General features: G+C 36.8%; 3 protein-coding genes, 1 long non-coding RNA gene and 1 other non-coding gene across 7 annotated transcripts; 2 read left to right on the forward strand and 3 right to left on the reverse strand.

Annotated features, from left to right (window-relative positions):
- Positions 1–1,292: 1,292 nt before the first annotated feature.
- LOC131300137 (uncharacterized) lies at positions 1,293–9,638 on the reverse strand. 2 transcript variants are annotated; one of them, XM_058325843.1, is made up of 11 exons: positions 9,399–9,638; positions 9,240–9,281; positions 7,960–8,112; positions 6,778–6,993; positions 6,377–6,559; positions 5,670–5,891; positions 3,856–3,972; positions 3,625–3,768; positions 3,246–3,347; positions 2,887–2,955; positions 1,293–1,782 (listed from the first exon to the last, which is right to left on the reverse strand). In XM_058325843.1, the coding sequence occupies exons 1-11, from the start codon at positions 9,567–9,569 to the stop codon at positions 1,555–1,557; spliced, it is 1,647 nt and encodes a 548-aa protein (XP_058181826.1). In that variant the 5' UTR covers positions 9,570–9,638; the 3' UTR covers positions 1,293–1,554. The 2 variants fall into 2 exon arrangements, with proteins under 2 accessions (XP_058181826.1, XP_058181825.1); XM_058325842.1 differs by having other exon boundaries at positions 9,240–9,638.
- A 3,666-nt stretch (positions 9,639–13,304) lies between these two features.
- Positions 13,305–17,735, forward strand: LOC131300163 (sedoheptulose-1,7-bisphosphatase, chloroplastic). Of its 2 annotated transcripts, XM_058325877.1 has the most exons (8): positions 13,310–13,571; positions 14,315–14,434; positions 15,035–15,220; positions 15,863–15,944; positions 16,057–16,278; positions 16,473–16,573; positions 16,713–16,784; positions 17,274–17,735. In XM_058325877.1, exons 1-8 carry the CDS (start codon positions 13,467–13,469, stop codon positions 17,553–17,555), a joined length of 1,170 nt encoding a protein of 389 aa, XP_058181860.1. In that variant the 5' UTR covers positions 13,310–13,466; the 3' UTR covers positions 17,556–17,735. The 2 variants fall into 2 exon arrangements, with proteins under 2 accessions (XP_058181861.1, XP_058181860.1); XM_058325878.1 differs by lacking the exon at positions 16,057–16,278 and having other exon boundaries at positions 13,305–13,571.
- LOC131300202 (uncharacterized) lies at positions 16,929–17,312 on the reverse strand. Its single transcript, XR_009190883.1, has 2 exons — positions 17,199–17,312; positions 16,929–16,990 (listed from the first exon to the last, which is right to left on the reverse strand). It is a non-coding gene; the product is annotated as an uncharacterized LOC131300202 (long non-coding RNA).
- Positions 17,736–18,716: 981 nt separating the features above from the next.
- Positions 18,717–18,789, reverse strand: TRNAR-CCU (transfer RNA arginine (anticodon CCU)). Its single transcript has one exon. It is a non-coding gene; the product is annotated as a tRNA-Arg (tRNA).
- Positions 18,790–21,410: 2,621 nt separating this feature from the next.
- On the forward strand, positions 21,411–23,813 carry LOC131300183 (transcription factor DIVARICATA-like). Its single transcript, XM_058325901.1, has 2 exons — positions 21,411–22,765; positions 23,288–23,813. The coding sequence occupies exons 1-2, from the start codon at positions 22,344–22,346 to the stop codon at positions 23,628–23,630; spliced, it is 765 nt and encodes a 254-aa protein (XP_058181884.1). The 5' UTR covers positions 21,411–22,343; the 3' UTR covers positions 23,631–23,813.
- The last annotated feature ends 768 nt before the right edge of the window (positions 23,814–24,581 follow it).

Here is a 24,581-nt window from a genome sequence, read left to right on the forward strand (position 1 = left end):
TACTCCTCCGTCCCTAAATAAATTAGGATTTACAAAATATGCATATTTTTCATTAAAAAATTTAATTTTTTTTTCACAATTTAATAGAACTCATTGTTATCTATTGATTAAATGCATCATTTTAAAGGTCTAGTTTTACACGCCGAACACTTATTTAAAAGACGGAGGGAGTAAGATCTATGAAAGGACAGGATTTCATGAAATTATTCGTAAAAAAGAATGAATGGTCTAAGTCAACATTGACCACTCATTCTTTTTCCATGGACATTTTCATTGAACCCTTTCATGTATCCCATCAACCCTCACATCGTGTTTCCATGGCAGGCCCCAAGTTCCAAATATGTGGGGATACTATAACGGAAAGAAAAACAAAAGGAAATGCCAAATTTTTTCGAGAAAACCAAAAATATCATATATACTGAAACAAGAAGAGATTATACATCGACCCAACATACATGAATTTAATTTTGTGAACATTATCCTATTTCATATTGGTTGAAATGATGTTGATCCTATTATAATGTGACGTCATGCTTATCAAAAAGTGTGTTGTATGGATGAGACGTTACACTATTTCAACCAATAATAGAAGAATAATGTTCACTCTCTTCTAAGGAGGGTGAACAAAATTACACTCAAAATAAAATACAATTTAAACAACAAAGAAAAATAATAAAATAGTAGTAAACAAAAAGACATAACAAAAACAGCAACATTAGTGTAAAAACAAGTCAAGAGTAGATCCGCACTAGGTAGAAATACCAATCCCGTCACTATGTCGCTGTCAAATTTGTCCACCGCCATCTTCTACATAAACGTACCGGAGCTCTTGATCCACCACAGATTGGCAGTGGTCAATCCAAAAATGTAGGGAAAGGGGTTATCGAACATAACAATCTCAACCCAAATTGAAATAATGACTTCATCGGGGATATAGGGGAAGAGAAAACAAGTCTATTGGAGTATTACTCATGGAAAGATACAAAACCATTGATTCGACCCCCCAAGATCGAAAAAATAAAAAACCATTCGACCCCTTTGGCCCTTTCCCTGTTTTCTACATTTATACCACCCTTGCTTCCAACTCACTAATCCTCGAACACTTGAGTTGTCCAATGATAACTAGCCACGTGCTGATTGGTATACCGATTGGTATACGATTAACTCTTGTATTTGACATACCTATCATGGAACTCCACGTTTTTCCCTTCAAATTTGTTAGAAGAGTCAAAACTTACGTCCTCGTTCCAATGAATGTTTCAAAATTCCGCTTACTTTATGCTCTCAAAAAATTACCACATCAAATCCTTTTGCTCTAACTTCTGAAGCACCAAAAAAATAACCACTCCTTTTGCTCAATGTATATGAAGATATATAATGGAAAGGATCGAGTATCAAATCTACACTGTACCATGGAACTTGCCTACAAAAATTTTTTTTACCTCCAAGTAACGGGCAACTTTGCCAACTTTTTTCCTCAAAATGTAGGGATATGGGGTTGTTCAAGACCCAACACCAGAAGTGAACCTGTGAACGCAACATCCATTCACACCATCAAATCTCCTCCAACTTCAAAAGTTGCTTCATCAGATAACGACCAGCCAATTCAGCTGCTGCTCCAGTGTAGGTATGAGGGGTTAAGTCCAAGAGCTTGGACTTTGCCTCGACGGGCAATTCCAAACCTTCAATGAACTCCCTTATAGTTTCCTTGGTTACTGCTCTTCCTCTGGTTAGCTCCTTCAGCTTCTCATAAGGCTCTGGGATACCATATCTTCGCATCACCTAGATATGGACAAGAAAAACATCAAAAGTAACTAACTTTGAACAAAGATAAAAATGTTGATAATCAACAGAACGGCAGAACACCCAGCAATGGTTTCAAAAAAGTTAAACCCAATGTTGTGAGATGCAAAGTTGTTTCCTTACTACTATGTTCTTCCCATCCAAACATCGGTAAATGCATTGATACGCAACACAGCTACCATAACATGGAGATTGTGGAAAAACCTCTCAAACTGAACATGCATCAAAAAGGCATATACCTTCCTGGGAGGATCAATACAATCAAGACATCTACTTGAACAAAGTAATGCCAACACACCGAAATATAACACAATAAAAGGTGTTGCATACCACTTAATACTCATCAGGTCTAACGTTTGATATCATCTGGTGACTGGTCCTCATCACAAAAGGAAGAACATGCACAGTTGGGCTTTATTACGAGGTCCAGGAAGGGAAAGATCAGTGGGTGCACATAGTAGAACTGATGGATTGGTATGTCATTCACAGCTGCTTCTTTTTTTACTTCTTGATAATTCATATTTCCAAGCCAGCTTACGTGCACCTCTACTAGTTCCTGGAGACCAATCCCACTATCCACAGTTTTATAAGCAAGTTTCTAGGGAAAAAGACTGGATCATCAACTTCCATCCAATAGAAAAGGGTAAAAGAACATCCCCACTGTGAGATGAAATCATCCTCGACAACTATTCCTTGTTAGGACCATTTATACATCAACTCTCAGCCCACATATGCTCTTTCCCTTTACTAATGCTATAGAGGGCTATTTTTTCTGTACTACAAAAACAGACTGATCCGTGGAATTGTAGTGTAAAGGTTGACTATCAACCAATGAAGTAATCAACTTCTATCTAAAAATGTAGACTTGGAATTACGATAGACTTATGAAGAAAAAACTATGGTCTTTCAATGCCTTGTAGGACAAAAATAAATCCACTGAGCTGCTCTCACTAGTAGCTCAAAGCCTCAAAGCATTTGAGCTACTGACCGCATTCAGTTAGAAGATATCTTTGCAGTTACAATATGAGTTCTTCAAACACAGAGGAAAACATAATAAGAAGGAATGTGGAATACATAACATACAGTCTGTATTGGTTCTGCAAGCACCTCCCATGATTGGTCCAAGTCTTCAAACAAAGCTGCTTCATTAACCTGGGAAAATTAATTCACCAGTACTACAGATCAGATGCCCAAACTGGAATTAACAAAGCTTTCTGCTCAACATGACACGAATACTAGAAGAGGAAACAATGGCACTGGTAAAACTGAGTGCTGCCCAACGGTTTTAGAAAAGAAAATACTAAACTATCACATGGATAACGTAAAGAGTCACATACTAGTATTCAGAACAGCCTTAAATGAGCACTGAATTGTTATCTTGCCATTCACCAAAAACAATAGAAGTTATGTAGAAACTAGGACTACTATGATGTCCAGACTACCTGCAGCTTTGATACACCCTGTAATGCACTTCTGTATGCAAGAAGAGAATGTCCCAATCCTTCACCAATGTTCCTCAGAACTGTCGAATCAGTAAGGTCACGCTGCAAATAACACGTATGAGAAGAAAAGATTTAGTGCCAAACCAGAAAGCATATGTTACTGTGTTACCTCTAGTTTGATGACTAGAATTCTAACTAGTGTAATTTCTTGTCTTGAATTACAAACGTGTCAATGAAATCATAATTGCTCAGGGACATTCAATCTTATGTGCTACCATTATGGCAGACAAAAAACCCAGCTGTGAATGCTTCATAGTACAATAGGGGTTTTATCTGACTTTTGAGAGAGAGAGAGAGAGAGAGAGAGAGAGAGAGAGACCTGCCAGCGAGAAATTGGCAACTTGATGCTTAAATGCGAGAGACTTGCGTTAGACTTGCCAAGATTCCCCTCACTGTTTTCAAAATCAATCGGATTTACTTTATGAGGCATGGTTGAGGACCCGATCTCACCAGGCTTAGTTATCTGCTTGACATTTGAACATGAAGCATCAGTAGCTCTAATAGAGGAAATAAAATTGCAAAGCATTAACTCATATAACAGAAATCTCACCTGCTTGAAATATCCTAGAGATATGTAGCCCCACATGTCTCTATCAAAATCAGTTAAGATGGTATTAAACTGGATAATTGTATGGAATAATTTTGCCATATAGTCATGTGGTTCGATCTGCAAAACCAGTTCAAATTGTATTGTATTAGAACAAGACATTAATGATGAATGTAATTATAAGCCCTCTGTTTTATAACTTGGGAAGTTTGACAAAAACAACTTGATAGGCAGCAATAAAACAAAAGAAGTCGGGTCTATACCGACTGATCTGTGCTCCATCAGGCATTTTACTTTACAAATGTGTGGGTTCTTAAAATTTGTCCATGAATAGAGTTTTCTGAGAAAGATGTAAAAAATTTCTGGAACAACTTATTTTCCAATATATGGTACAAAATGGTTCTCTTTTTCAATATGCTAAATGCAGATGTATTTGTTTCCGTGTCCCTAAGGTCACAGTTCTATTTGTTAAAATGGCCATGTCAGCATATCATACCCATGGTTGTTAAAAACCTACGATACATGATACGTATCTTACGATTTGTATCGTCTCATCCGGAGAACGATATGTATCCCACCCTATATTATTTTTGTATAGAAATCCTACGATACAACAACGTATCCTATGATTTATACACGTATCCTAATTCGGTATGCATCGTACGATTATTTATTGGGAAAAAGTCGGACCTTATTTCAAAAAGCAGAACCCCAAATGCATTAATCTAAGCCGTTTGATCTAATTATGGCATCTTTCAAACCATTTGATAGAAATTAAACCTTAGTGTAGGGCTTGTATAGAAGAAAGAACAATACTTCGATTGTGTTTTGCACTTTTCTTTCCCTAACAAAGGGAACAGAAAGCCTTAATGTCCCAAGCCCCAGTTGAGAATTTAAATTTTGCATCTTAAATCTTTTTTTTAAATGTAAGCATAGTTTATTGGTGTTATTAGGTGTATCTATTTTTTAATTGTATATTAATTATGATTAATGTTGTTGAAGTATAAACTAAATTTAGTATTTTCGCACAATTTTTTTAATGGTATATTAATAATGATTAATGTTGTTGAAGCATAAACTAAATTTAGTACTTTGGCACAAGAAAGTTAACTCCAAACAAGTCCAATTGACAAAGCCCCAATTGACAAAACCCAAAGATAGAAGATATAGTATTCAAGAATATACTCCTTCCATCCCATTTTCTGTCCTTTTTTGATATGCGTGCTAGCTTTCCATCGCTTATATCTTCTAATATGAATCTCAAAAAATATACAATATGGATCTTGTTTGATAGTTCTCAATCAATGCTATAATACAAAGTTCTTAAAATTATGAAAAACATTATTGATTGGAAGATATAAGCGTTTAAAGAATGACACGAACAACGAAAAAGGACAAACAAAATGGGACTGAAGGAATATAAATATCTAGTTTTTATAAACTCTAAAATATCTAGCTCTAGAATATCCTTGTGAAATAGCTAGAATTTTTTGTGAGAATTAGTCACATGAGTAATTCTAGAATTACCACAAAATTTATCCGTATGAAAATATCTTTGTACGTTCAAGCCATTTTGTACCAAGCCAAAAAAAAGTTTGAGTTCTTGTTGGGATTTATCCCACATCGGTTAATTATCTCCTCCAAAACTCGTATACGAGCCTGAACGGCCTCTCCACTCTTTACCAATTGGTTTGGGGTTGGATGCTTTAACAAAGTGTAATACAAATAAGCTACTACCCCACTCTTGTCTTTAGTATTCTCTCTTCCAAAAATCTTGTCCGACTGTAATAATGATTTTAAGAGTGCATAAAACTTACCTGCGTGACATAGGGATTAAAACATAACCCAAGAGATGTCACAAATTCCTCTGCAATTTGAAGCCACTTAATATGAGGATATGCAACTAGATGTGCGTTGTAATTTCCAACAGCACCCGCAAACTTCCCCATTATCTCTACTTGAGAAATGTCCTGCATTTCCCTGCTTAATCTGACAGCAAAAATAGCTATTTCCTTTCCAATTGTGGTCGGTGAAGCTGGCTACAAAATAGAAAAGTAAACCAAATGAGTGCTTTATTCATGGCTGCCAGTACTTCTTCGGAATTGGCATGTAAAAATCGTTGTGGTCGGTGAAGCTGGCTACAGAATAGAAAAGTAAACCAAGTGAGTGCTTTATTCATGGCTGCCAGTACTTCTACAACCGAAGACAAAATTGGCATGTAAAAATCGTTGTTCCAACAATCTAAAATGCACTGATGTATGCTAGACGGTTGCTTTATGTACTTTACTTACCAAAGCCAGTATCCTAACTAAAGGTACAAAAGATCATTTTACTTCCTTCAACCCCACTTCATCAAGTCCTTGATTTTATTTGATTTTATTCTAGATAGTTCAATGTACAAAGGTTACTAAACATATGCGGGATTTCATTTCGTTTGGTTGGTGAGGGAGAGTGATTGCGGATTCACGAAACTTAAAACTATCGTCCTCTATGGTCAATTCTCATCTACAAAACACTCAACTACCTGCCCATGAGTGCGAGAAAGCATTGGAATATGAGCATAAGCTGTAGCCATGTCCCGCATTGCCATAATCAACTCCTTCATGACAGGAAATATGACAGACTTCAAAGCTTCTTTCAGCATCAATGCATGTGCAAGATTGTTGATATCTTCAGATGTGCAGGCAAAATGAAAAAATTCAAGCACCTACAATGAAGAGGGAGGGTCAGCTGCTCCAAGAGTTTCAAATAACAACAATAATTATGGAGATTGCAACCAAAGATCATACAGTATCAGTTTAATCATGTCTAATGTCAACTGAAGTATATGCATCAATCAACCAAAGATCATACAGTATCAGTATCAGTTTTAAAGGCATTGCAACTAAATACCCAACACTAGCAACTGAAAGAGAAAATACCAACCTTCGCAACCTCTGGATGTGATTGACATTTTTGTTTCAAGAAGTATTCCACTGCTTTCACATCATGATTAGTGACTCTCTCAATATCTTTGACTTCCAAAGCATCACTCAAAGTGAACCCATCAATCACTCTTTGCAGATAAGACTTAGCTTCTTTACTAAATCTTGGAACCTCAAGAACTTGAGGCATTTCGGAAAGCTTCAACAACCATTTGATCTGGAAGAGGATTCCAGTGTTCAGAATGAAAGAATGAAGAATTCACAAGAAGAAACAACCAAAAGGGGAAAAACAACAATCAAACGGAAGAAAAGCCTAGACGAAAAACTATTCACGGATTATGAAAGTGGATTGAGGAGCATTAATACAGGCCTTGAGATTCTTGTAGAATAATTGATGCCTTGATATAGTTAGTAGCGTGGTTCAGTCACATTATGACAAATTATCACCAATCTGAAGACATTTTATCTGGTTTGCTCAGTGGCTTCAAACTCTAAGTCCTATAAGAAGATGTGCCCTTGCCAGCATAGATGATATTTATTCCAAGCAATTGTTAGGCACAATTTTACCTTTCCTAGTCTAATATCGCTACAGACTCATCTCTCAAGTTCACAAATTCGAAGAACCACTTCAAGCTCAAGGTTATAAACCTGAACGCTGAGCCATATATCCTGTTAAGATTGCAACAATCCTCCAAGCCAACGAAATTTCCAATTCTACAAGTAACTGTGCAACGAAATTCAATAAAAGTAAGAAGCACGGTAGAAAAATAAGTATTGGCGTGACTCGTGAGAAAAGAGATAGTTGTACTGCAATAACCTAATGTTACTTATGACACAAAACTACCACGTTATTTATGAAGAGGAACACAGCCATAAACAATTTGGGACTTTGCATAACCTCAAAGCATTTAGCATGACTTCACTTTGGATAAACTTCGAAATAAAAACAGTCTTTAAACTATAAGGGATAAAAAAGGAAAGCGATATGACTTGTAGAATTATTTATAAATAACTTCTACCGTTACTATACAACTGTATAAGCATTAAAACTGTGTTGTTCCCTAAACACTCGTGTAAATTCGCTTCAGAGTTAAGAACAATTCAAGATGATAAGACAGTTAACTTTTAGGAAGTCGATAAAAAGATATACTACTGCACAAAAGATATTAGAACATAATAGTACCTCAACTACAACCCGGTAGTAAATTAGGCCATATTCACTCAAATAAGGAGCCAGATCCTTGACTTTATCCCAATACCGACCATCCAGAGGTGACAAAGCTGTTAAACTAGAGAGCTCAAAGTCACATGAATGTTGTCCAGACATCTTCTTACCCTGAAAGAGACTACAAACTGATCAATAATGCAACAACACTTCAAAATATTGATGGTCCAAAAGTTAAAAAATGCATCAACACTTTGGAATAATGGAAGAGGAATGCAGTAGAACTACAGGACACGTATCCATTTATGAGAGACATATGATATGATTGAGAAACCGTATATGCATTAAGGACTGCCCGGATAAAAAGCAGCAGCCGATCTGACATATTGTCTCTTAACGTCGAACAATTAACAAAACGTGTTTTGTCCTATCCTTGGGTTTCAAACCATAGTATAAACAATGACATCCAGAGATTTCACAAAAATTCCTTCCAAATTCTGACAAAAAATGTCTCATATTTTTTTCTGGGTATTTTAAATGTTTCAGAATCTCTAACATGCATGTCTATCCAACAAGTACAACTGATACACTGCGGAACAAGCAACATAGAGTCTACTACAAGGGGGGCAATCAGTTCAGATCAGTTGGGGCTGGATTGAAATTTGCACTGCAACATAGCATGTATAAATCATCACCAAAACCGACCGAACTAGCTAAGCAACCAAAAAACCGGGTATGCTTTGGTTTGGTCGGTTTCCCATGAATGAACTATGCGGAGACAAAAATCTAATCACTAAAACCAAAATTACATAACCCCGGAAATATATATAATGTAGATAAGACTTTTTCAATGATACGCATACATGCACACGTCAATAAAAGGGAGTCCTTTCTCACCAATTTTTTTGGTGAGATTTATTGAGAAAGGGGAAAGAGGCAATCAAAAAATATGGTTTTCGTACTTTTCTTTCCCTTTTCCGCCGGATTACACAATCCAAAAGTGAATTGACAAGAAACTCTAACCCTTTCTTTTCGTTTTCTTATCAAATCCCTCAATCCAAAGTAGAAACCTTTCCAGTGCCTTTGAATAGTGAGAAGGGGCGCGATGAGAAAGCGAAACGAACCAATCAAAAGACACAAGTTTTTGCACATCTCTCGCCATTTTTCACCAAATCACTCAATCCAAACCACTGATTTGGAGATATGATTCAAGTTCAATTCTTTTGTCACCATTCAAATCAATGGGAATCATTCAACACAAAGCGACAGTAGAAGAGACATGGTAAGTGAAGTTTCACCTTTTCTACTGGGGAATTTACGGTGGAGTCGTTCCCAATTGCCTCGCAACTACTGCAACCTCTGCGAGGAATTGCAGAGGAAAGAGGAAAGGGAAGGTTTGAAGAGTGGTGAGGCGAGTTCCAGAGGTCTCTCCGCAGATGAACTCCGTTCCCAATTGCTTTGCAGCTACTACAACATCTGTGAGGAATTGCAGAGGAAAGAGGAAAGGGAAGGTTCGAAGAGTGGTGAGGCGAGTTCGAGAGGTCTCTCAGCAGATGAAATGTGGTTCTAGGGTTTAGATACGAGGGTTGGCTGCCGTTCAAAACCCTAGAACTAGCTCCCAACTCCATGGCACACGAAGGACTGAAGGTGTTCGCTGGTTTTTTCGCTTCTCTCTTCGCTCCATATTTCTAACCCTGATTTGCTACTTATATGGCCTCTTGATTTTGCCGCACTATTTTTTGTTAATGCCAATCCCCTATAAATATATTTTTGGTGCAAAAATACATTTGCAAGAGAGTGACGTTAATAAAAAACAAAGTAACAAAATCATTTCCCTTTATATGGAGTGCAATTTTGATAAGCATGTCACTCCGTAGTGGGATCTACGTTATTTCAATCGATAAGAATATAACATTCATCTTTTTTTTAAGGATGGTGAACAAAATTAAATTCCGTTACATGGCTTAATAATTATTTGGATTTTTTTTCAAAAATTATATGTCATATGATATAATAATTACTAGTTTTTTGTCATTTTTTTCGGTATTGGTTAGTCTAAACAAAAGTAATTAGAAAATTTAAAGAATACGACCCAAATTAAAAAAAATGAATAAAAACTAGAATAATCTTAAATATTTAGTGAACTTTTTATAAGGTTTTGATTCTAAGTTTTAGATTCTTCTCTTTGAAACGAACCAAAAATCAACAAAAAAAATTGATGAAAAACTAACCAAGGTGAAAAAAAAATATAAACACAGAATATTTGAAAAGAATTACATGTTAAGACAAAACACTCATAAGTTGATAGACCTCTCAGCATATTAGATCATGAGATGTTTGACAGGACTCTTTGTTATATCTCTCTCATTCTTATCGGGGGAGAGTGTTGTGCACAAGTGTGCAGCTTGTTGGTGATATCGATCACGTTCACACAGAAAATGTAACTTAGGTGACAACTCTTATTTATTTGCTTTTTTTTAGCAGTAACATTTAGTGGTGGAGAAGAAAGGGATTGAACATGAAACAAGCATTTAATCACTTAAAATTAGTAGGTTTTTAATTTTGTAAGACATTATTATCCTTATATTATCATACAATAATGCTATTTTCTCTTATTTACATTAATTTGTCCTTTTTTTTAGTCAGGGATTACATGAATGTTTGGACTAGGTTGCTTGGATTTATGGAATCCAACATGAGTTTCATTGTGATGATTCGAACTATTCTTGTCGTCAACCTTAATGTGCAATTTCAAAAAAAAAGTCAATTTGATAAATTTCATCGTATTTCTAGACAAAATGAATGAAAAATGTGCTTTTAAATATATATCAATTATATTTTCTTTTTTTTCAATATTGTATACATTGGCAGGGTCGTAGCAGATTAGTCCACAGTGAGTTTCAAAGCTATTCATAGTCCTGAATGTCAAACGCTCATAATGGAGATCGAACTCTGGCTTCCCACATAAGGAGGACTGAGGACACGAGGACATGAGTTACCAATTGAGACAGAAGCTCATTGGTAATTATTTTTCTCACAAGTGTTACAAAATCATTTGACTTCAATTAATTAGAAATTGATGACTATATTTATAGGACAATTCCAATAATAACTTTATAATCTAAACAACGTAATCATCAAAATGCCACCCTATGAAAATTTGGAGTGATGCCATTAGACTTGAAAGACAATGGGGCATGGTTATTTTCACTACTTCTTACACTACAATTTTGTTTCGAGTTCATGGCTCAAGAATCAACAATCATGAAAGGTAAGAGAATCTGTCCACGTACTTTCTTTCTTTAAAATCCGATTTAAGCTGAAGTTGTACGCACAAGGCGTTTGGATTCCCTCCGATCCATGTTTTAAACTGAAGGAGACCGTTGTTTTTGCGATCGTTCATTTGCTACAATCAATGATACAAATCCATACACATGCAAGGTAGTACAATTTTTTGATAATTCAGGATGTCCAGAATCGGGAAACGTGTTCGTTACACATGCAAGGTATTACAATTTTTTGATAAGCATGACATCATTTTTGTAGTAGGGCCTACACTATTTGAACATTAAGAAGAAATATAACGTTCACTCTTTTTTAAGGAGAATGAACAAAATTAAATTCAGTTACTTGGCTTAATAATCATTTGGATTTTTTTTCAAAAATTATTTGTCATATAATTAATAGTTTTACATCATTTTTTTTTTTTTTTGCTATTGGTTAGTCTAGACAAAAGTAATTAGAAAAATTAAAAAATACGATCCAAACTTAAAAAAATGAATAAGAACCAAAATAATCTTAAATTTTTAGTGAACTTTTTATAAGATATTGATTCTAAGTTTCAGATTCTTCTCTTTGAGACGAACCAAAAGTCAACCAAAAAAAAAATGATGAAATACTACAAAGGTTAAAAAAAAATTACAAAGACAAAAAAATATTCAAGAAGAATTATATATTAAGCCAAAACACACATAAATTGATAGGAGAAAAACTTGTTTCCGGCTTGTTTATAGCACTCAATCGTGACCGTCCAAAAGTATTCTGGACGGTTTGGATTTTAATGAAACTTTTCCAGAGAACAATTAATTGTGACCGATCATAATTGAAAATGAATCTCAGCCATTAATTGTACAAATAGACGGCTGAGATTGGCTGCACTGTTTACAGCACAGTCGGAAATAAGTATTTCTCAATTGATAGACCTCTCGGCATATTAGATCATGAGACTTTTGACAGGACCTTATTGGGAGAGCCTGTTGTGCACTTGTGCACAGCCTGTCACCATATTGATCATGTTCACACCGGCAATGTAACTTAGGTGACAAGTCTTATTTATTTGGGGTTTTTTTTTTTTTTTTCCGAGCAGCTAGCAAAAACACCTATATATTCAAAAAAAATTAGTGGTGGAGAAGAAAAGGCCGGATTGAACTTGAAACAAGCATTTAATCACTTAAAATTAGTAGGTTTTTAATTTTGTAAGACATTATTATCCTTATATTATCATAGAATAATGCAATTTTCTCTTATTTACAACAATTTATCATCTTCTTCTTTTTTTTAGTCAGGGATTACATGAATGTTTGGACTACGTTGCTTGGATTTGTGGAATTTTTGGACTACGTACTAACTTTCTTTAAAATCTGATTTAAGCTGAAGTTGTATACAGAAGGGATCTGGATCCTCTCCAATCCATGTTTTAAACTACAAGAGATCGATGTCATCGTGACTGTTCATTTCCTGCGATCATGGATGATGATCACGAGGTTTTATTGTTTGACTTGCAATCTGTTTCTTGTTTCTTGGTGTTTTCTTGGCTTTCTGTTTGTTTTTAGTGTTAGTTTCTCTCCTGTGTGGGACTTTTTCTCACCCCCGTGTGGGTGGTTGATGATTTCATCTTTGAGATGTTTGCTATGGTTGAACTTTGGCTTAGTAGGGTTTACGAGGTTCTGGTATTCGTACTTTGTAAGCTAGACCTCGTGACTGGTTAGTGGGTCATTTCCGAACAATAATCGTGGTCCTTCTGCTGTAATTAAGCATATTGTTTTAATGAAATCCAACCATTTTGACCAAAAAAAATTACAGAGGAGTTTTGAGCTAAATCTTACCAAGAATTAACGAATTCTAAATTTCAAGATCAAGATGCAGAATCTTGACAGTTATGCCTATTACATTTGCAAAACACAGGCAGTTAAGCAAAAGCCCAATCATTGGGAAAAAGAAAGACAAACCAAACAAAAATGAATGGGTCCCACTACCATATCTTTCCAATACTCACTCATAAGCCACATAAATTTGAGCGATAGCAATTAAACCTATCTATATTCTCCAGAGCCCACGTGGCAGGAACCCATTAACTGCTTATCTTCTATTGCCACTCTCCATGCCCAAAAAACACTTCTGAAACAAACTCTCCTAACAGCTTCCTACTACTAGCAAGAGAGCCTTGGGAGAGGCAAAAAATCTCTCGCATTTTCCTCCTCTTCTACTCAGATTTTCTAGTCCAGATTTCTGCATATTTCATAAACATGGAGACTGCTGGCATCACGTGCTACGCGCGCGGCGCATTCCTCCCCGGTGTCTCTTCTCAGCAATATTCAACTACACGGGTTTCTCCATCCTTCAGCTCAAAGGTATAAATTTCTAATGTGTTTGAGTACATGTGATATAGTTCTTGACCGGCGTTTTTTGAATTGTTAGTCTAACATAGGAGTATTTGATCGGTGGGAATAATAGTGAAGCGATATGTTATTATGTTATACAACACAGAGTAATGCGCCGGACTAGTTACGAAGGAAATAACGATTACACATCTGTCAAGATATTCATATCCCACATTTTGTGCTAAACTGTTGTGCAATTCCTCCACCTATTGTTGTATTAGAACAGAGAAAGTGTATTTTATACGGGATCAGTACACCGATATCATGTCTAATCAGGCCCATGAAATGGGCCCTTGTGATTGAGGATATCAGAACAAAAATGAGATTTACATTTAGAGACTACAGTCACAAACAAGCATGCAATGGCATTAGTATCCAAATTGAAACAGGTAATTTAGTACCCAAAATTAGTTTCCCAGAAAAGTGCATATAACAAGTGTGGCAACATTCCATTCATCCTTTGGTAGAGTATGGGTTCCTTACAAAATGGTTCAGTGTTGCTGGAAATGCATTATGTGCATGTTTTCGGGGAAAAATACTTGGTTTTTGGAAAATATCTAAATTGAAAATAATACTAATAATTGGTGAATGAGAAAAACCTGAAAAAAAGAAGGAAGTAAAATAATACTAGGTGTTTGGCAATTTTCTAAATTTTAAAGGAAATAATCTGTGGATGAACAACACCTGAAAAAAGGAAGTGAAATGCATTGCAGAGTATGAAATCCAGATGGGTATTTGGGGAATCCTTGAGGATCATGCCAAGGGCATCGGTAAAGGTCTCGAAGATGAAGAATTCTTCACTTGTAGCAAGATGTGCGCTTGGCGATAGCCTGGTAAGTTAACCACCAAGTATGTGTTTGAATCATGGATTTACTAAGGAAATGGTAAATGAGAAGATAAGAAAATGACGAAGTGAAGATCATATTTCTTCGCTTTGTTAGATCCATCAAAAAGTCTATGAGTGAAAGGAAGCCATTTTCCAACAAAATGTAAAAAGTAAGAGCATCTGCGATGGTTTTGGCCATTTTTTGGCTTGCTGCTGTGCTATTACTGAATTTTGACAAAAATTTACCGTGGTACTAACGCCACTATTTGACTTCTCCCATCGTAAGTTTTGGATCACAAGTATATTGAAGACTTCCAAAGCATCACCTACACAGTGCTGACGAGCTTAGCTCATCACATCTGTTGGATCACTTAACCATTTCTTGACAGCCAGAGTTTGCTCAGGAATTTGGCAAAGCCAGTTGGGGCCACAGTTCTCTGAATTCTTTGGGATGAAAAATGACCTTGGCAACAAAAAATGGAAACTCATTAGCAATGGTCTAATATCTGAAGAAACAGAGTTTGTATATACTTCTTGAATAAAAATATGAAACAAAGTTTTGCGGGCGACTGGGGAAAATGTGAATTAAATGGGTGTGTGATTGTAGGAAGAATTCCTTTCAAAGGCAACCCCAGATAAGGGACTGGTTCGGCTGATGACTTGCATGGGAGAAGCACTCAGAACCATTGCCTTCAAAGTTAGAACAGCTTCTTGTGGAGGAACAGCTTGTGTCAACTCTTTTGGAGATGAGCAACTTGCCGTTGATATGCTTGCCGATAAGCTCCTTTTCGAGGTTCAACTTAATCAATCTTCTCTTTGTATTCTCTTTCTATTGTGCAAAAATTCTCGTGTTTTGTAGTACCTTAAATAGCTGATTCAAACTTTTGTAAACACGAGAACTTGTGCCATTGTGTTTGGTGCAAATTCTGATTATAGCTTATGTACTAGTCAACAAAAACCTCACATAACCTTAATAAAGTTGATGACCTAGAAGCAAGGGAAGATATGCTTTTAGCTTAGGCTTGCAAATCAGTATAAAATTTCAGCTTCCGCGTAAGCTGCAGCCTGCAACATATTAAGACTGTATGCCCGTTTGGTGTTTTGCAAATAAAAACTCATGAACGTTAGCCTGCTTGGTATTGCATTGGTTTTCTGAAAACACAAGTAGCTTGTTTGGTGAATGGTTCCTCAAAACAATCCATTTTGCAGAAAACATGGAAAGGAAATGCTTTAAGATTTTTTTCAAAGTATTTTGGGGGAAAATTTTAAATTTCTATAAACGCACAACGTTTTGGTAGAGGAATTCTTTAAGTTCTCTTGGTGCCACAGTAGTTATCTAGCAGCTTCTACATTCATATTCAAAGCTATTCTTTCCAGTCCTATTCTCATACAAAATTAGCTTTTCAAATGATTTCCGTGACTCTTGATACTTTAGGCCTTGACATACTCCCACTTCTGCAAATATGCTTGCTCTGAAGAAGTCCCTGAACTTCAAGACATGGGAGGCCCAGCTCAAGGTTTGAAAATACAATGTTTTATTTACCAATCCTAATTTCTAAATCAGAAAAAGGGTAAAGAAAAAATAGTGACATCTTTGTGATCCTTCTGTTTGCGGAAAAAAATGAACAGGGGGCTTCAGTGTTGCTTTTGATCCACTCGATGGGTCTAGCATCGTCGACACAAATTTCACAGTTGGCACCATTTTTGGGGTGTGGCCTGGAGATAAGTTAACCGGAGTAACTGGAAGAGATCAAGTGGCTGCAGCCATGGGGATTTATGGACCCCGGACTACTTATGTTCTTGCTGTTAAAGATATTCCTGGCACCCATGAGTTCCTTCTTCTTGATGAAGGTTTGTTTTGAACAACGTCACCAACTTTTAGTCTAGCCATTTCACAGTACTTGGTTTTGAGAAATCTTTGAATATGAATATTGGTTGTGTCCTTACAAAACATGTTTTTGTTTCTGCATTGTAAAGGATTATCAGCTATGGAGCATGGATTTTTCTCTTAGTTTCTGGGTCAATAAGTTTTCCCTTGTGTTTAGGAAAATGGCTACATGTCAAGGACACAACAGAAATTGGTGAAGGAAAGATGTTTTCTCCTGGAAATCTGAGAGCTACATTTGACAACCCCGACTATGACAAGGTTACACTTCTTTCCTACATTCCTACGATTGACATTTCCTAGTGTAGAAAACGGTACTTCAAATGTATTTGTTCTGGTTCTAGTGTCATAGTTAATGCTAGAGAAATCGAGTTTCTAACGTTCAAAATTTGAACAACAGTTGATCAACTACTACGTAAGAGAGAAATACACTTTGCGGTACACTGGAGGAATGGTGCCTGATGTTAACCAGGTCTTTATCTCTGTTCATAATCCTCTTTCCATATTTCAACTTCAATGACTGTCTCGTGCTGTTTGATTCTTCGATTTGTAGATGGAAAAGGAAAAGGATGGAAACGCCTTCGATGGATGTTTTCAGATTCAGAACAGTTCTCTCTTTTCTTTTTTTCCAGCAACATGTTTAGTTGACTGTTTTTTAAACAAGCCTTTTGGAAATTTCTTTGAAGACTACTTGTTTCTGAGAAAAGAAGCTTTTCAATTGTAAACTAACCATTTTTTCATAGAGATTAATAGGATATAAAAAGGAAGGGTATTTTTGTTTCAAAAACAACTATGAAAGGTACACTGCGAAACTCCTGAGAAACAAGAACCAGTTGATGATCGAAATCGTTATCTTCACAAATTCAAACATAGCCTAAAAGATTACTGACTTGATTTCTTGTTATGTGAGTATAAACATCTAAAACCGAAATCATTATCTGCTTTTCGGTTTTATCTTCAGATTATTGTGAAAGAGAAGGGTATCTTCACAAATGTGACATCCCCAACAGCCAAAGCCAAGCTGAGGCTACTCTTTGAGGTAGCTCCACTAGGGTTCTTAATCGAGAAGGCCGGAGGACACAGTAGCGATGGAAAACAATCCGTGCTAGACAAGTTGATCGTCAATCTTGATGACCGGACTCAAGTGGCTTATGGATCCAAGAACGAGATTATCCGGTTCGAAGAAACTTTGTATGGTTCCTCTAGGCTCAAGAGCGGTGTGCCTGTTGGAGCAGCTGCTTAAATTTAATAAGCTGCTTATGTTTTGAATGCCTTCCCTTCCTTTCAGGAGAACCCAAAAAAATTCAAAAGCTACTTCCTATACAGGCTTGTTGATCAAAGATGTATTCAGTTTATGGCTTTGGAAAGTTGAATGGATTCTCTCGAGAGGGAAAAAAAGATTAAGCAGTTTCGATTTTTGTTCTTTGTTTGGCCTTTTCTTTCTTCTGAAACATAAACTAAATAAGTAATTTTTTTTTCCTTTTAAGCGGCGAAAAGCTGCGAAAGTCAATTTTTGTTAGAACAGTTAGATTATCATTTTGGGAAAAAGCGTTTGAACTCTTGACCTCATTTCTCGAGGCACCTAAAAGCGCACCTTTGACCTCTTGGTCTCAAGGGGTTATTTTTGAAAACACTATTTACGTGGTTCCTCCATGGAGGCCGGTCTGAAACTTGCAGCTTCTAATTAAACTAAAACTGGGCATGTTTAAGATACGTATATTATCTTCGTGACTAAATTGAGATGATTAGTCCGAGGTACGGACACGCTGGCCCGGAAAACCCTGCAATACCAAAACAAATTAAGATAGAAATATTTCCCGGTTCAATGTTTGTTCTTTGATTGGCCTTTTTATTTTCCGAGATATAATATCTAACGGTCCAATATCTAATTTGTTTTTAACTACTAACCAGATGCAATCATTTTTCTTTCATGGGATTTGACTACTAATTTTTCTCCTCCTCTTTCTCCAGCCTTTTGTTAGTTGAAAGTATTAAAGTGAATACATAATCCGTGTGCTATCAATCCAAAGACAATTACATTTTTTTTTATAATCAGGCCAACTTGCGTGCACCTCAACTAATTCCAGAGGTCCGAAGTGAATGATCAGACAAATCCTTTAATGGCCTCAAGGTTTTGAATGTTTTGACCTCCGTAAAGTTCGATAGTCGGCTAAACTCTTGGGTTATCATTACAATACCTTTTTACGCTTTAGCAAATGGATTTGAGATGATTCTGTAAAACAACCGAATCTGATCAAAGATTTCAAAAACCATCGAAAGATCAAAAGTGTTAAAAAGAGGGAAAATGTTTCACATTCCCAGTTGCAAAAGAAAAAGAAGTGTTAAAAAATAGGGAAAATGTTTCACATTCCCAGTTGCAAAAGAAAAAGAACTGGAGAAATATCGCGCCAGGTAGGGGTCGAACCTACGACTTTCTGCTTAGGAAACAGACGCTCTATCCACTGAGCTACAGGCGCACTTCGTTGCCTGATTTGGACTTACCAATTTATTATAGTGTATATCGGAGTAGTAAATTTTAATTACCATTTCACATTGTTCTGAATTTCATTTTATTTATTCTGTTGAGGAAATTTTTTGGATTATTTGTTTCCGAGAAAAAAAAAAGCCACGTAAAACAATAAAATTTACCATATATGCTTCGTGGACTCCCAAGGCTCCATTCCGCTAATTAAATAAGTACTAATTTTTTTAAATTGAATGTGATGTATTGTGAGAGAATGACATATCTCATAAAACGGAAAATAAGTACTTAATAAAAACCTTAGCGGAACGGTGCCCAAATAATTTAAGTGAGTTCAGTACACATTATTGGAATTTCAAGAAAATCAAGTAGTTGGTAGAAAGATCAAAATTTTGCCGACCGAGTAGGGGTGATATCGGTTCAGTCGGTTCGGTTTTTTGAAATTTTAGCAACTGAAATATCGGTTCGGTTTTCCATATTCACCTACCGAAACCGACCGAAAGGGATATCGGTTTTTTCGGTTTCGATTCATTCGGTTTTCGGTCGGTTTTAAGTTATGGGTCTCTTTTGGGCCTCAAAAAATAAAACAAAGTAATGATTCATATATATATTGAGCCCATTTGGGCTAAAAATGCAAGATTTATATGTCTTAACACACTACAAAATCATTTGGGCCAACATACATAAACAAATTTCATACTTTTAAAGCTTCATTTGGGCAAGTGAATTCCAAACCGAAAAAAATTATGATCCAAATTATAATTCGGTCCGGTTGAAACCTCAGTAAAACCGAAAACCGAACCGAAAAAATAAATTTCTATAAACAAAAACCGAACCAAACCGAATTTCTCCCCCAAACCGATTACTTCGATCGTTTTTTTCAGTTTTTCTTATCACCCCTGCTAGCGAGTCTCCACATAAAAGCTAATGACATCGGGCTCCAATAGATATGCTGCTAGACAATCTTGTGTTGTTTTATTTTGTTTTTTTTATAGCTCAGGTGTTTGGGTCAGGATACACGCACCTCGACTAATTCTGGGGTATCAGTCCCGCCATCTACTTACGGAGGTCTCTATTAAAGCCAAAATAAAACTCTATATAGACTAATCCCAAAAATGAATTGATAGCACCTGAGAAATTTCGAACTTGTAACTTTAGGAGGAAGCAAACCTCTAAGTTCCATGCCTGACGGCCGAGCTCCATCTATATAGCTCAAAACATAGCTGTTGGTTGTCTTAACTTTCATAGGAAAAATTCAACATGGGTAAATGAATTTCTATTGGAGGAAAAGACTCTATTTTGTGTCCCACTTTCAAAGTAACATAATGGACTAACAGTAGATTCTCATGCTAGCTTTTCCCTAGCTTATAGGAGTAAGATTTTCTGCTAAAGCTATTCACGAATACTTGAGAACATATAGGGCAATACATACAAGTCAAGCCATGCATGTGGCTTAAACAAACTTTCTTGTTAGGTCACAAGTGCAAAAACAGACAGGGGACCCCAAAGCTCTGTGCCTAATACAGTTACATTGAACAATAATCATCAGGGAAATTGACAAAATTCATTTAAATCCCATGATTCACAGTGGTATTATGACTTTGCTTTCTCTTCGTTTACTTCGGTTGATGATATACTCAAGTCGCACTATTGTGAAAAAGGGGTTTCAAGTTGACTTTGTGAATTCTTATTCGACTTTGGATTGTCACTAATTTGCCACTTCAATGATCACGTCGGGTGCAGCCTAGACAATGGTAATACGGTAATTGGAAATGTAAACTCTGGGATAAATATGTGTTCATCAAGACAATGGTAATACGATAACTAGAATATTATAAACTCTCGGATAAAAACATGTTGATATGCGTACTTTCTTCATTCGATACATGAGGTGTGAGTTATGAATGCATTCATTTACACAACTAAGAAACCAATTAAAATATTTGTCCCTTCCATTTGAGTTCTTTACTCGAGTGTTCTTCGCGGTTTGTGTTTTTTGGTTTGACCATTTTCTCAATGCTTCATACTTCCAAGAATTTCGACGGTAATGGTGGTTGTGGTAGTAGTTGGTAGTGTGACGGTGGTGGATGTAGCAGTGGTGGCTGTAAGGAGGTGGTGTGGTGAAAGACATGCTACAGTGTTGGTGGTGGCGGAGGGACGATGTGGTTGAAGAACAGCCAGTCGTTAAAAAGTACAATAAAATAGTAGTATAGTAGCGTAATGTCATGTTATTTTTATAGTTATATTTTCGTAGACATAATAATCAAATAGTGGCCAAGAGTCCATTTCCCATAATCATGGATTTGAAAGAAAAGCCTCATGATCCACATATATACCTTAACCCCCTTTTGGAAAAACAAAGCAATGGGAATGCCGCACTTCTTTAATTAAACTTCTTTACTCTGATCAGTTGCTGACACAAAAGTGTTTGATTACTACTCATTACCTTTTGATTACAAACAGCCAAGGGCTTTCCTTGATATCAAATACCATCGATAGTAATTAATACTCCTAACATGAAGGGTTGGCGTCGTGGTCATGGCCCGAGGTTTAGAAATTTGCTTATTTCTAAGGTTTTTGGATTCGAAAACTCCGACTCTTCTGAGGCCAGTCCATACGAAGCTTTGCTCCAACTCTAATTGGGCTCCCAACAAGTGGACGGTGAGATTGGACTAAGGCCGTGTAAGTCAGTGCGAACAACTGAGTTATAAAAATAAAGGGGGAAACAAACAATTACCAATGAACAATTAGAGCACCTTGATCAACAACTTTATTGTGATTGGACTTTGATGTCTCTCTTTCTATTCCTAATCCTCCTCTCTTTTGGGTTCATTCACGACCACAATGGAGAAGAGTACTACTATTTCTGCTCCTGAATTCTGAAGTTCCATTATAGCTGCTATTTCCTCTCTATTTCTTTGAGGTCTCAAGTCTCAATGCAAAGCAAAGAGAGAGTTGATAAAGACAGAGAAAAAAAATCTACTTTCCCGCCTTTTCTCAGCTGGGTTTCGGTTCGTCTTTGGTTTTTAGACTTGTGGTGCAGTAAAAGTCTAAATTCCGAAGCAAATAGCTAGGATATACAAGTTCCTGCTTCTTTCGCAGCCGATTCAGCAGAATCAATCTCTTTTTTCTCAACCGGGGGTGTCGGTTTATCTTGAGTTTAAGATTAGTTTTGCCATAGAAATCTCGCTTTCGAGCATATTTCTTTCATCATTAGTCCCTTGAAGTTCAGTTGATATTTGATAACATTTGCTTGTCACTTGAGTTAATTCTTCAGTAGTTATTGGCAGGCTCTAAGGTTTGTTTATGTGTGAGTAGAAGAATCTTTTCCTTTTTTCCCCATTTTCTCCCCTCAGATTTTCTTGATTCCAGAAAGGTGGGTCCTTCCAAGGTTCTTCAACTTGAGCTATTAAGAAAAAGAAAAAAGGTGTATTCTGATTCCCAGTAAATGGTTCTGAATTCAATCCTTTTATTCCCATTGTAAATCCTTGCTCCTTTTTCTGCACTATTTCAAACGCTTGAATCGATATAAATTGTGTGAGTGTATTAATGATTTCAGTCCCGAGGCAAGAAAGGGTGATGGAAACTCTCAGTCCATTTCCGTATTTCTCGGACTGGAATACGTTGATGCAGGAGAGCAGAATCACAAAATGGACTAAAGAAGAGAACAAGAGATTCGAGAGAGCTCTAGCTATTTTCGATGAGAAAACTCCTGACCGGTGGCTAAAAGTGGCGGCCATGACCCCAGGAAAATCGGTTGCTGATGTGATAAGGCAGTACAAGGAATTGGAAGCAGATGTTAGCGATATAGAAGCCGGTCTGGTTCCAGTTCCTGGGTACTTGACCTCGTCTTTCACGTTGGAGATGGTGGATGATCACAGGTTTGACCCCTTTAGAAAGAGGGGCTTGGCGGGTCAGTGTTCGGATCAGGAGAGGAAGAAAGGTGTCCCATGGACAGAGGAGGAGCACAGGTTTGCTTTTCTTCTTGACTGTGGAATTTGACTAGGAATCTAAGAGCATTTGGTCACTGTTGTGTTTTGGAAATTTGCTGTCTTTATTAAGTGTCTGTTGATATAGAAAGCTGAACCCAGTTTAGCCTCTTACCAAACAAGACTTTATTGAGATGATCATTTTATGTTTCTTGTATGTCTTTGTTTTAGGTTTCATTTTTCTGGAACAAAAAAAAGTACTTGTTTGGCAAACTGTTTTCAAAATTTCTTGAGAACAACCTACTTGTTTAAAAACAGTGAAACAGATGTTTGTCGGAAAATTTTATTTCACAGAATTAGCCGATAACAAATGAGGATATGTCTTCCAGACAAGGAAGATGAAGATAAAAGTGTCAAAAGCAACAAGAAACGGATTGGAGTACCTTTTCAAAATCCAAAAATTAAAAGAAGGTTTTGAGTTCTAAGATTGTTTGGGATTGGGATTATAATTCTTCGAAACTAATACTTTCCGTATGCTTTTCATAACACGTCGGCTTATGCTAGGCGATTTCTGATGGGACTTCAAAAGCACGGAAAGGGAGACTGGAGGAACATTTCCAGGAACTTTGTGACCTCCAAAACACCAACTCAAGTGGCAAGCCATGCGCAGAAGTACTTCATGAGGCAGAATTCCGGCGTAAAAGACCATAAGAGGCGTCCAAGCATCCACGACATCACAACCGTCCATATCATGCATGAACCTCCTTCACAATCCAATGATGGATCACTGATGGTTTTCGGCTCAACTAATGGTAATCCTTTCCTGCAGATGGGTGGAGATCATCATGTTGAAACTATCAGTTCATTGTTTCAGATCCAATCCCCACTATATCGATTCCATGGATGAGGGGAAAAGCTTTTGTAATCATCAATGGTCACAGCTCAACTGAAGTTGAGTAGAATTAGAAATTACATAGCTTGTGTCAAAAACTGTCATTAGAATGACAAACGAGTTGGTACTTCCAATTTCTTTCTTGAAGTTCATGTCATGCTTAATATTTGATGCGTTTCAATTCTGCGTTCTAAACAATCGAATGTGTTCTTCTATCGTTCCATCCCTTTGTGCTTTCATTTCTCATTTCCCCCTCCATGAGTCTTGTCACGATTAGGGGTTTTGTCAGACACATGCTGTACTTTCTGATGGCGATCTTGATTAGCACATTAGGAGACAAACGCACCACAGGATTGAACACCAGCCTCGATCATTTTTCGTTTTGCGAATTCGTACTGTCTGCAAGTTTTAACAGCAAGTTTATGTGTAAATCATTGTAAGTTATGTTTCTGTTTTCTTTACTTATCAGAAGAAACGAAAACAACAAAGTCAATGATCCAATCCAACCACCGTCAGAGTCATTGTGTCTCTTAAGTGCAACTTCATCAACCTTTTTAGTTATCTTCACAAAGGTTTTCAGACTTTCATGCCAATGCGTTACCTCATGTGGTTTGGTGACTAAGAGGACACAGTTCAAGTCTACAGTGTGATGCTCGGAATGAGACTCGTGTCCATGAATCCTACTGTGAAATATTTTTTCCGTAGCTCAAGCCTATCTTGAGGGAGCGCATTTGTGAACCCTATTTGCAGTTCTCCCGCATTCTCAAGCCTGTCTAGACTGCTCTTCTTCAACTCCTAGTTAGTAAGGCTAATTTGGCCACTCCCATTACCATGCACTGGTAGCCCTTCTTATCCTGTTTTCGCCAATAAAAAAGGTTACTTGTGCATTTAATGCCAAAGGTTAGGAATGTCCCAACTTACCCTCTCAAATACCAGTTAATGGTTACTAGATGGACACAAACCTTT

The sequence above is a fragment of the Rhododendron vialii genome, chromosome 9a (assembly GCF_030253575.1).
Source record: "Rhododendron vialii isolate Sample 1 chromosome 9a, ASM3025357v1".
Lineage (NCBI taxonomy): Eukaryota > Viridiplantae > Streptophyta > Magnoliopsida > Ericales > Ericaceae > Rhododendron > Rhododendron vialii.

Coding starts and splice junctions, on each gene's coding strand:
- LOC131300163 (XM_058325877.1), top strand. CDS start 13,467: ATGGAGACTGCTGGCATCACGTGCTACGCGCGCGGCGCATTCCTCCCC. Junction 13,572..14,314: donor CTCCATCCTTCAGCTCAAAG/GTATAAATTTCT, acceptor AATGCATTGCAG/AGTATGAAATCCAGATGGGT. Junction 16,574..16,712: donor ACAACCCCGACTATGACAAG/GTTACACTTCTT, acceptor TTTGAACAACAG/TTGATCAACTACTACGTAAG.
- LOC131300137 (XM_058325842.1), bottom strand. CDS start 9,569: ATGGAGTTGGGAGCTAGTTCTAGGGTTTTGAACGGCAGCCAACCCTCG. Junction 8,113..9,239: donor TAAATTCCCCAGTAGAAAAG/GTGAAACTTCAC, acceptor AGTCTCTTTCAG/GGTAAGAAGATGTCTGGACA. Junction 6,560..6,777: donor CACATCCAGAGGTTGCGAAG/GTTGGTATTTTC, acceptor TCTTCATTGTAG/GTGCTTGAATTTTTTCATTT.
- LOC131300183 (XM_058325901.1), top strand. CDS start 22,344: ATGATTTCAGTCCCGAGGCAAGAAAGGGTGATGGAAACTCTCAGTCCA. Junction 22,766..23,287: donor TGGACAGAGGAGGAGCACAG/GTTTGCTTTTCT, acceptor GGCTTATGCTAG/GCGATTTCTGATGGGACTTC.